The 12,561-nt window shown below is 43.5% G+C and overlaps 1 protein-coding gene across 1 annotated transcript; it reads right to left on the reverse strand.

The window, feature by feature from the left end:
- Positions 1–455: 455 nt before the first annotated feature.
- oatx (organic anion transporter X) lies at positions 456–12,073 on the reverse strand. Its single transcript, XM_062432624.1, has 15 exons — positions 12,047–12,073; positions 11,043–11,204; positions 10,874–10,947; positions 9,501–9,630; positions 9,135–9,238; positions 8,824–8,978; positions 8,486–8,654; positions 8,084–8,207; positions 7,883–7,998; positions 6,132–6,186; positions 4,941–5,100; positions 4,732–4,840; positions 4,560–4,638; positions 3,156–3,283; positions 456–645 (listed from the first exon to the last, which is right to left on the reverse strand). Exons 1-15 carry the CDS (start codon positions 12,071–12,073, stop codon positions 456–458), a joined length of 1,782 nt encoding a protein of 593 aa, XP_062288608.1.
- Between the last annotated feature and the right edge of the window lie 488 nt (positions 12,074–12,561).

The following is a 12,561-nucleotide window of genomic DNA, read 5'->3' on the forward strand; positions in this document are numbered from 1 at the left end:
TACAATTATAATATACAGACTGTATTTTTTAATTGTATAAAAGATATAAAAATGTTCTGAATTGATTTTTTCCTTAAAATATTCTTTATAAAAATGTTCATAATAATAATAATATTGTATATATTATATAATAGAGTAATGCAGCTTGTATCACAGTATGAACACAAACACAGTTTAATATTAATCACATTTTATTTTAATTATATTTCTACAGCCGTCGATCAATAATCAAAGTTCATTGATTTATTCTCTAAATAATTATAATTTCATCTGATTCTTGTTTGCTCTTTTATTTTGATTTAATAATTAATAATTCTGACGTCTGATTGGTCAAGTTCAAGTCCAGCGTGTCATTGGCTCTAACGCTCTGATGTGGCAGAATCTGATTGGTCAGAGAGCGTTGAGGCCCAGCGTGTCATTGGCTCTAACGCTCTGATGTGGCAGAATCTGATTGGTCAGAGAGCATTGAGGCCGGTCCCTTCTGCTTCCTTCAGTTCTTTTAAAGCCAAACCGTCCTCAGAGGCCTCAACCGCCGTCAGAGCCACGCCCTCTCCCGTCAGAGCCACGCCCTCTCCCGTCAGAGCCACGCCCTCTTTCTGCTGGGTCACGCCCCCTTCCTGCTGGTGGGCGGGGCCTCGTCCAGACCTGCAGACAGACGGGCGATAGTTAGTGATCGGGTATTTAATAGTTATTGATCAGGTATTTAATAGTTATTGATCGGGTGTTTAATAGTTATTGATCAGGTGTTTAATAGTTATTGATCGGGTATTTAATAGTTATTGATCAGGTGTTTAATAGTTATTGATCGGGTATTTAATAGTTATTGATCAGGTGTTTAATAGTTATTGATCAGGTGTTTAATAGTTATTGATCGGGTATTTAATAGTTATTGATCAGGTGTTTAATAGTTAGTGATCGGGTATTTAATAGTTATTGATCAGGTGTTTAATAGTTATTGATCGGGTATTTAATAGTTATTGATCAGGTGTTTAATAGTTATTGATCGGGTATTTAATAGTTATTGATCAGGTGTTTAATAGTTAGTGATCGGGTATTTAATAGTTATTGATCAGGTGTTTAATAGTTATTGATCGGGTGTTTAATAGTTATTGATCAGGTGTTTAATAGTTATTGATCGGGTATTTAATAGTTATTGATCGGGTATTTAATAGTTATTGATCAGGTGTTTAATAGTTATTGATCGGGTATTTAATAGTTATTGATCAGGTGTTTAATAGTTATTGATCGGGTATTTAATAGTTATTGATCAGGTGTTTAATAGTTAGTGATCGGGTATTTAATAGTTATTGATCAGGTGTTTAATAGTTATTGATCAGGTGTTTAATAGTTATTGATCGGGTATTTAATAGTTATTGATCAGGTGTTTAATAGTTATTGATCGGGTATTTAATAGTTATTGATCGGGTGTTTAATAGTTATTGATCAGGTGTTTAATAGTTATTGATCGGGTATTTAATAGTTATTGATCAGGTGTTTAATAGTTAGTGATCGGGTATTTAATAGTTATTGATCAGGTGTTTAATAGTTATTGATCGGGTGTTTAATAGTTATTGATCAGGTGTTTAATAGTTATTGATCGGGTATTTAATAGTTATTGATCAGGTGTTTAATAGTTAGTGATCGGGTATTTAATAGTTATTGATCAGGTGTTTAATAGTTATTGATCGGGTGTTTAATAGTTATTGATCAGGTGTTTAATAGTTATTGATCGGGTATTTAATAGTTATTGATCGGGTATTTAATAGTTATTGATCAGGTGTTTAATAGTTATTGATCGGGTATTTAATAGTTATTGATCAGGTGTTTAATAGTTATTGATCGGGTATTTAATAGTTATTGATCAGGTGTTTAATAGTTAGTGATCGGGTATTTAATAGTTATTGATCAGGTGTTTAATAGTTATTGATCAGGTGTTTAATAGTTATTGATCGGGTATTTAATAGTTATTGATCAGGTGTTTAATAGTTATTGATCGGGTATTTAATAGTTATTGATCGGGTGTTTAATAGTTATTGATCAGGTGTTTAATAGTTATTGATCGGGTATTTAATAGTTATTGATCAGGTGTTTAATAGTTAGTGATCGGGTATTTAATAGTTATTGATCAGGTGTTTAATAGTTATTGATCGGGTGTTTAATAGTTATTGATCAGGTGTTTAATAGTTATTGATCGGGTATTTAATAGTTATTGATCAGGTGTTTAATAGTTAGTGATCGGGTATTTAATAGTTATTGATCAGGTGTTTAATAGTTATTGATCGGGTGTTTAATAGTTATTGATCAGGTGTTTAATAGTTATTGATCGGGTATTTAATAGTTATTGATCGGGTATTTAATAGTTATTGATCAGGTGTTTAATAGTTATTGATCGGGTATTTAATAGTTATTGATCAGGTGTTTAATAGTTATTGATCGGGTATTTAATAGTTATTGATCAGGTATTTAATAGTTATTGATCGGGTATTTAATAGTTATTGATCAGGTGTTTAATAGTTATTGATCAGGTGTTTAATAGTTATTGATCGGGTATTTAATAGTTATTGATCAGGTGTTTAATAGTTATTGATCGGGTATTTAATAGTTATTGATCGGGTGTTTAATAGTTATTGATCAGGTGTTTAATAGTTATTGATCGGGTATTTAATAGTTATTGATCAGGTGTTTAATAGTTATTGATCGGGTATTTAATAGTTATTGATCAGGTGTTTAATAGTTAGTGATCGGGTATTTAATAGTTATTGATCAGGTGTTTAATAGTTATTGATCGGGTGTTTAATAGTTATTGATCAGGTGTTTAATAGTTATTGATCGGGTATTTAATAGTTATTGATCAGGTGTTTAATAGTTATTGATCGGGTATTTAATAGTTATTGATCGGGTGTTTAATAGTTATTGATCAGGTGTTTAATAGTTATTGATCGGGTGTTTAATAGTTATTGATCAGGTGTTTAATAGTTATTGATCAGGTGTTTAATAGTTATTGATCGGGTATTTAATAGTTATTGATCGGGTATTTAATAGTTATTGATCAGGTGTATAATAGTTATTGATCGGGTATTTAATAGTTATTGATCAGGTGTTTAATAGTTATTGATCAGGTAGCATTAGTGTGGAGCTACTGAAGCTAACTGTACCATCTCTCCTCCACGTCATCGATGGTGTCGGGCAGCGGTACGTTCAGCGTCTCCGGCAGGAAGCAGGCGAACCCCGCCGCCAGCACCGCCGCCCCCCCGTACACCACACTGGGCAGAGCTGGGAATACCTGGGAAATGTAGTCCATCCATACATTAGCTAGACGAACGTTTTCTGACTCCTTATTTACTATCATATTTATCTGTATACACACACACAGACACACATATACACACACACACACACACACAAACACACACACAGACACACATATACACACACACACACACACAGACACACATATATACACACACACACACACACACACATCTATAGTTGCAATCAGTAATATTGAACACAGATATTAAGGATTTATTAAAGTGTTTGTTCAGAGTTAGATTTTGGGTTAACAGTAAATGTTTGATATAGTAATAATTATAATATTATTTTATCATATTGTTGCTTTTAAAACTTTCTGCTGGTTGTTATGAGTTAAAACATAATTAAGCTTTTGGAAACTCTTTAATAATCTGCATATATAAACCCTCCTATGAAGGTATTAAAGGTGAGTTGTATTATGGGTAAGAATGACAGGAGATGATGTCATTGCACCTGAAGGGATATAAGACGATTTCCCAAAAATGCAACATTCCCAGAAACACGACTGGGAACATTATGAGGAAGTTTAACAGCTGTAGCTGCAGACCGGCCCAACATGTGAACCCAAGTTACTGCAGAACCCCAACAGGATGATACGACTATAAAACCAGAGGCGATCCACATCGGACCACCAGGAACATCAAAGGTGGACTAGATCACGCTGGGAGGAATTTAGAGAGGACAGTTCTGTGGACTGATGAAACCCAACTGGACCTGTTTGGACACCTGGAGCAGCTAACCCTAACCCGTCTGACGACCAGAACAACACCTAACACTCAAACATGGAGGTGCATCACTGATGATGGATCTGGCATCAAGGATCCCCAGAGATACCGGGACATTAAAAAGAGGAAGGTGAAGCCTTCTGTTGAGAACCTGAACCTTTGTGATCATGAGACACCTCCAGGTTCGGTTTAATGGACCCTGGAATGTCCTGCCGGGCTTCGGTGGGATTTAAAGAAGCAGCCGTCAAACATCAGTGAAGACGAGCAAAGATTCAAACAGAGGAGTGAGAAGCTCGATTATTAGAAGTTATAAAGGTAAAGTTCAGTCAATGTGTTTTATTTATGTTCTCAAAATAACTCAAAAAATATAATTATAAAAAAATACATATTGTTGTTGTTTAATGAAGTTTTTTTTTCAACCTAACCCCCAAATGCAAATGTAAATAATGTAAATAATGTAAATAATGTTTCTAATGTTAATAATCACTGAGTGATTTGGATGATTGACAGCTGTGATGTCACCTCGTCCAGGATGAGGACGGCGGGCGCCGCCATGCTGCCGATTCGAGCCATAGTGGAGACGAGACCCATCCCGGTCTGCCTGGAGACAGGACACATAGGTAGGGGGGGTCAGAGGTCACAGGAGAGCTGAGTGTGGGAGGAGCAGGTGAACAGGTGGACAGGTGGAGCTCACCTGAGGATGGTGGGGTACAGCTCTCCGGTGTACAGGTACACGGTGGTGAAAGAAGCCGAGGTGAAACCTTTACCGAGACACGCCAACGTGGTCCTGAGGGTCTGCATGTCTGGGGGGGGGGGGGGGGGTTTCAATTCAGTTACATAGACTGTGCTTATATACACAGACTGTGTGTGTGTGTGTTGGGGGGGGTTGGGGGGGGGGGTTACCTGTAGGGACGAAGATGTTGGCGAAGATGATGAGGGCTGACAGGAAGAGGCAGACTGCCTGAGACACTCTCCGGCCGAGGTAACTGAGCATGCCCAGAGCCAGAAGTTTGGCGGGAAAATCAACAGCTCCAAAGATGATCTGCATCAAGTAAATACTCACCTGGACAGGTAGACAGGTAGACAGGTAGACAGTTGGACAGGTAGACAGGTAGACAGGTAGACAGGTAGACAGGTAGACAGTTGGACAGGTAGACAGGTAGACAGTTGGACAGGTAGACAGGTAGACAGTTGGACAGTTGGACAGTTAGACAGGTGGACAGTTAGACAGGTGGACAGTTAGACAGGTGGACAGGTAGACAGTTAGACAGGTAGACAGGTGGACAGGTAGACAGGTAGACAGGTGGACAGGTAGACAGTTAGACAGGTAGACAGGTGGACAGGTGGACAGTTAGACAGGTAGACAGGTGGACAGTTAGACAGTTAGACAGGTAGACAGGTGGACAGGTGGACAGGTGGACAGGTGGACAGTTAGACAGGTAGACAGGTGGACAGGTGGACAGGTAGACAGGTGGACAGGTAGACAGGTGGACAGGTGGACAGTTAGACAGGTGGACAGGTGGACAGGTGGACAGGTGGACAGGTAGACAGTTAGACAGGTAGACAGGTGGACAGGTAGACAGGTAGACAGGTGGACAGTTAGACAGTTAGACAGGTAGACAGGTGGACAGGTGGACAGGTGGACAGTTAGACAGGTAGACAGGTGGACAGGTAGACAGGTGGACAGGTAGACAGGTAGACAGGTGGACAGGTAGACAGGTAGACAGGTGGACAGGTAGACAGGTAGACAGGTGGACAGGTGGACAGGTAGACAGGTAGACAGGTGGACAGGTAGACAGGTAGACAGGTGGACAGGTAGACAGGTAGACAGGTAGACAGGTAGACAGTTAGACAGGTGGACAGTTAGACAGGTGGACAGGTGGACAGGTGGACAGTTAGACAGTTAGACAGTTAGACAGGTAGACAGGTGGACAGGTGGACAGTTAGACAGTTAGACAGTTAGACAGGTAGAAAGGTAGACAGGTAGACAGGTGGACAGGTGGACAGGTAGACAGGTGGACAGGTGGACAGTTAGACAGGTAGAAAGGTAGACAGGTAGACAGGTGTAAGCTAACATGTAGCATTGATGCTAACCCCAAACTTCTGCAGGTCCATCGCCAGACCGTAGTACGCAAAGCTGGTGGAGAACCTGCAAGAGAGACAGGAAGTCAACAGGTGTACAGGTAGACAGGAAGCAGGTGTACAGGTAGACAGGAAGCAGGTGTACAGGTAGACAGGAAGCAGGTAGACAGGTAGACAGGAAGCAGGTGTACAGGTAGACAGGAAGCAGGTGTACAGGTAGACAGGAAGCAGGTGTACAGGTGTACAGGTAGACAGGAAGCAGGTGTACAGGTAGACAGGAAGCAGGTGTACAGGTAGACAGGAAGCAGGTGTACAGGTAGACAGGTAGACAGGAAGCAGGTGTACAGGTAGACAGGAAGCAGGTGTACAGGTAGACAGGAAGCAGGTAGACAGGAAGCAGGTAGACAGGTAGACAGGAAGCAGGTGTACAGGTAGACAGGTAGACAGGTAGACAGGAAGCAGGTGTATCAGGTAGACAGGTAGACAGGCAGACAGGAAGCAGGTAGACAGGTAGACAGGAAGCAGGTGTACAGGTAGACAGGTAGACAGGTAGACAGGAAGCAGGTGTATCAGGTAGACAGGTAGACAGGTAGACAGGAAGCAGGTGTATCAGGTAGACAAAAACTTCTCAAACATTTTAATGAGCGAACATGACGTCCTGTCAGTTTCTCTGCTGGATAATTCAGTGAAGAAAGGATGGAATAATAAAGACGAAAAAGAATGAACCAATCAGTGAGCAGCAGCTGTCAGAATGAACCAATCAGTGAGCAGCAGCTGTCAGAATGAACCAATCAGTGAGCAGCAGCTGTCAGAATGAACCAATCAGTGAGCAGCAGCTGTCAGAATGAACCAATCAGTCCTTGCTTATAAAATGGAAGGATCATGGTTTAAAGACCTATTCAATAAAATAAATAAATAAATAAACCTTTCCTGATTAAAGGTTGGAGTTTAAAATCCTTAAACAAGACTTTTATAAATATTGAAACATTGGCCACCTTATTACTGCTGTAGGAAGATCTGGACGGGTGTGTCTGGTGCTGACATGTTGAATAGTGCTACTAAAATCTCTTTGATCTACAATAATCTGCTAGACCATCATAGTTCCTCCTTCACTCCACTAAGAAATATAAGGCATAAAGATCAGAGATGCATCCTAAGAGGAGATCAATGAGACGCTTTATGTCCTGTAATAACAGAATGTATTTAACCTCAGTTCACTTAAACTAGATCAATCCTAGTTCTTCTAAATGCCTTCGTTGTAAAACACCAATAAAAAGCTTCTGGACAGAAACACATGATCTGACTGTCACGGTTCCTCTAAACCCTACTGGACATTTCTCCAATACGATGACTCGTCAGAACAGAACCGGATGAGCCACTAGATCCCATTCAGCCAAACAGATTAGTATAATATCACACATAGCAAAGACATGTATTGGAACAGCGTACGCAGCCGACCCTTCCTGTCTGTCTACTGATACATAAAGGCGTCTATGCCAAAAACATTTTTTAATTAAAGACATTTTTCTGAAGACTTGGAAACCTTTTATGGACCTCTGACAATTTCTTTACTATTTACTTATTTAAATGACTGTTTATGTAACATGTTGACCACAAATGCTGTATTTTCTCTTTTTTTAAATGTTTAATGATTTGCTTTTTATACGTGTTTCTTGTGTAATGTTTGTTCTATTTGTGAAAATCAATAAAGAGATCATTGAAAAAAAGAATGAACCAATCAGTGAGCAGCAGTGAGTCCTCACCAGACGGCGATGAGGCAGATGGAGATGCGTCTCATTCCTCGGGTCCTCAGCAGGTCGTACGCAGTGAAAGATGATTGGCTGAGCTCCATCTCTTTTTTCATGTGGGACTGGAGCACCTGCAGGTCACATGGTACTGATCTCTGCCTCTCATTGGACACCACACAAAGTTTAAACACATCATGTGACACATGGACAGGTTACCTCCAGCGTTAACTTGTCGATCATTTCGGGTTTTCCGTTGATTCGAGCGACTCGGTGAAGAGTCTTTAACGCGTCCTCAGAACGCCGCCTCAGAACCAACCAACGGGCCGACTCTGAGTACCACCTGACCAATTACAGAGCAGAATATACAACCCTAACCAATCACAGAGCAGAATATACAACCCTAACCAATCACAGAGCAGAATATACAACCCTAACCAATCACAGAGCAGAATATACAACCCTAACCAATCACAGAGCAGAATATACAACCCTAACCAATCACAGAGCAGAATATAAGGGTTAGGGTAAATAGGACTTAAACCAGTTTAATGCAGTCCTTTGATGCTCTGTAACAGGATGTGATGTCACCCAGGTGAGACAGACAGATGTGACACTCACCAGCTGTAGGCAAAGAACAGGAAGTGGGGAGCACAGACGATCAACTGCAGCTTACGCCAGTCCCTCAGCCAATAGGCAAGCCCCGCTAGGATCATCTGACCAAAGGTGAAGAAGAAGGAAGTGAGCGTGCCAACTAATGTCCTCGCTTTGGTCGGGATCCACTCCACCTCTGACAGGTGAGACAGGTAAGACAGGTGAGACAGGTGGACAGAGAGACAGGTGGAAAGAGATACAGGTGAGACAAGTGAGACAGGTGAAACAGGTGGACAGACAGACAGACAGACAGACAGGTAGGCAGGTAGACAGGTAGACAGACAGGTAGAAGGGTAGACAGGTACTCAGTGAGACTCCGTTGAGGATGATCCCGGACACCGCCATGCCGCTCAGGAACCTCAAGATGCAGTAGGTGGAGTAAGACGGAGAAAGGGCGGAGCTACAGCCCAGCACACCTAGCTGCAGGTAAGACCAGATGAGGACAGACCGCCTCCCAAACCTGACACAGAGACACACAGGTAAGGACAGAGAAAGACAGGTAAGAAGGACAGAGACAGACAGGTAAGGACAGAGACAGACAGGTAAGAAGGACAGAGACAGACAGGTAAGGACAGAGACAGACAGGTAAGGACAGAGACACACAGGTGAGTCTCACCTGTCTGACAGCCCTCCGTAGATGATGGCTCCTGTTAAAACTCCGCCCATATAAATGGTCTGAATCATCTGTTTGAGAGGACGCAGTGTACACACCAGGTCCCACTGAGAGACAGACAGGTAGAGGCAGACAGACAGGTAGAGACAGACAGGTAGAGACAGATAGGTAGAGAGACAGTCAGGTGGAGACAGAGAGACAGGTAGAGACAGACAGGTAGAGACAGATAGGTAGAGACAGACAGGTGGAGACAGACAGGTAGAGAGACAGTCAGGTGGAGACAGAGAGACAGTTTTTGGCATCAGAATGATCAGGTGATCAGATGTTATTGATCAGGTGTGATCAGGTGAACAGCGTCCTCCTCGTTACCTCGGAGACGGTAGTTGCGTGAAACTCAGAGCGGTCGAACGTCCATCCGTCCAAACATTCCTCCGTCTGCAGCGCGCTAACGTTAGCCGACACATTAGCGGCTAACAGATGCCACTGAGGCTCCACGTACCTGAGGACAGGTGAGGACAGGTGAGGACAGGTGAGGTGGACAGGTGAGTTGGACAGGTGAGGACAGGTGAGGACAGGTGAGGTGGACAGGTGAGGAGGCCAGGTGAGAACAGGTGGGGACAGGTGACGACAGGTGAGGACAGGTGAGGTGGATAGGTGAGGTGGATAGGTGAGGACAGGTGAGGAAAGGTGAGGACAGGTGAGGTGGACAGGTGAGGTGGACAGGCGAGGACAGGTGAGGACAGGTGACGACAGGTGAGGACAGGTGAGGACAGGTGAGGTGGATAGGTGAGGTGGATAGGTGAGGACAGGTGAGGTGGACAGGTGAGGAGAGGTGAGGTGGACAGGTGAGGACAGGTGAGGTGGATAGGTGAGGTGGATAGGTGAGGACAGGTGAGGTGGACAGGTGAGGAGAGGTGAGGTGGACAGGTGAGGACAGGTGATGACAGGTGAGGACAGGTGAGGACAGGTGAGGTGGACAGGTGAGGACAGGTGAGGAGGCCAGGTGAGAACAGGTGGGGACAGGTGAGGACAGGTGAGGTGGATAGGTGAGGACAGGTGAGGACAGGTGAGGTGGACAGGTGAGGTGGACAGGCGAGGACAGGTGAGGTGGACAAGTGAGGAGGCCAGGTGAGAACAGGTGGGGACAAGTGACGACAGGTGAGGACAGGTGAGGACAGGTGAGGTGGATAGGTGAGGTGGACAGGTGAGGACAGGTGAGGTGGACAGGTGAGGACAGGTGAGGTGGACAGGTGAGGACAGGTGAGGTGGATAGGTGAGGTGGACAGGTGAGGACAGGTGAGGTGGACAGGTGAGGAGGCCAGGTGAGAACAGGTGAGAACAGGTGGGGACAGGTGAGGACAGGTGAGGTGGATAGGTGAGGTGGATAGGTGAGGACAGGTGAGGACAGGTGAGGTGGACAGGCGAGGACAGGTGAGGTAGACAGGTGAGGTGGACAGGCGAGGACAGGTGAGGTGGACAGGTGAGGAGGCCAGGTGAGAACAGGTGGGGACAGGTGACGACAGGTGAGGACAGGTGAGGTGGATAGGTGAGGTGGATAGGTGAGGACAGGTGAGGTGGACAGATGAGGACAGGTGAGGTGGACAGGTGAGGACAGGTGAGGACAGGTGAGGTGGACAGGTGAAGAAGACAGGTGAGGACAGGTGAGGTGGACAGGTGAGGACAGGTGAGGTGGATAGGTGAGGACAGGTGAGGACAGTTGAGGACAGGTGAGGACAGGTTACCTCCTGCAGCGGTCCAGTCTTTTTCCTGAAGAGTCCATAGGAATGAAAGCCTTCATCAGCTGCTGCTCATCCACCTGAAACAGCCAATCACATGCAAGCATCACAGCAAGAAGCTCATTCATTGGTCACCTGGCAGTGAGACGGGTTACCTGACAGTGAGACGGGTTACCTGGTAGTGAGACAGGTTGTGGAGGCTGTGATTAGCTGGGCTGCAGTGGTGGGCGGGGATTCCAGAGATGAAGTTGTTGAGCAGGTTCTGACTAGCCATCATTAAACCAGGTAAACTGATCAGAGTCACATGGAGCCACTGGTACCTGCCGAACCCCCCCACCTCACCATGGCAACAGGAGAGAAACAGACAGGTTACACAACTCCTTCACACCTGGTCTACACACACCTGATCTACACACACCTGGTCTACACACACCTGGTCTACACACACCTGTCCTACAGACACCTGATCTACACACACCTGATCTACACACACCTGGTCTACACACACCTGGTCTACACACACCTGGTCTACACACACCTGGTCTACACACACCTGTCCTACACACACCTGATTTACACACAACTGGTCTACACACACCTGATCTACACACACCTGTCCTACACACACCTGGTATACACACACCTGTCCTACACACACCTGGTCTACACACACCTGGTCTACACACAGTCGCAGTAATCACATTACAGTCGCAGTAATCAGATTACAGTCGCAGTAATCAGATTACAGTCACAGTAATCACATTACAGTCGCAGTAATCAGATTACAGTCGCAGTAATATGATTACAGTCGCAGTAATATGATTACAGTCGCAGTAATCAGATTACAGTCGCAGTAATCAGATTACAGTCGCAGTAATATGATTACAGTCGCAGTAATATGATTACAGTCGCAGTAATCAGATTACAGTCGCAGTAATCAGATTACAGTCACAGTAATCACATTACAGTCGCAGTAATCAGATTACAGTCGCAGTAATCAGATTACAGTCGCAGTAATCACATTACAGTCGCAGTAATCAGATTACAGTTGCAGTAATATGATTACAGTTGCAGTAATATGATTACAGTCGCAGTAATCAGATTACAGTCGCAGTAATCAGATTACAGTCGCAGTAATCACATTACAGTCACAGTAATCAGATAATCAGATTAACTCACCTCATCCAGCAGTTCGGCGAAGCCCATCTTTGTGTCTTCAGTTCAACGTTTTTATAATAAAGTTAATAAAATATTTTAATATATTTTAATGCTGGTTCATGTTTTCATGTGTTCCCTTATTATTAATATTAATAATTTAATTAATATTAAAATTATATTATTAAAAATCAGATGTTTGATGTCGTCTCAGCTGGTAAACGGTTAATAACGTTTCTTCAGGCTTTGAGCTTCACGTCCTTCAGACTGAACCTGAGAACAGAAACAAACTTTATATGAACTCTTTAAAAAAGTTTGAATGAAACATCGACGCTGCCAAAACCTCCCAAACTATCAAAACCTCCCAAACTATCAAAACCTCCCAAACTATCAAAACCTCCCAAACTATCAAACCTCCCAAACTATCAAAACCTCCCAAACTATCAAACCTCCCAAACTATCAAAACCCTCCCAAACTCTCCAGAGCTTCTGCAGACTCTTCCAGAGCGCGCTCCTCCGACGGGCTGCTGAATGAACTC

The sequence above is a fragment of the Scomber scombrus genome, chromosome 14, assembly GCF_963691925.1.
Source record: "Scomber scombrus chromosome 14, fScoSco1.1, whole genome shotgun sequence".
In the NCBI taxonomy this organism is placed as follows: Eukaryota; Metazoa; Chordata; class Actinopteri; order Scombriformes; family Scombridae; genus Scomber; species Scomber scombrus.

What these genes read in the sequence shown, in the direction of transcription:
- oatx (XM_062432624.1), bottom strand. Translation starts at nt 12,073, where the DNA reads ATGGGCTTCGCCGAACTGCTGGATGAG. An exon ending in ACAACCTGTCTCACTACCAG is followed by an intron (nt 10,948 to 11,042) that starts GTAACCCGTCTC and finishes TGGCTGTTTCAG; the next exon opens with GTGGATGAGCAGCAGCTGAT. An exon ending in GATGACGTGGAGGAGAGATG is followed by an intron (nt 646 to 3,155) that starts GTACAGTTAGCT and finishes GTCTGTCTGCAG; the next exon opens with GTCTGGACGAGGCCCCGCCC.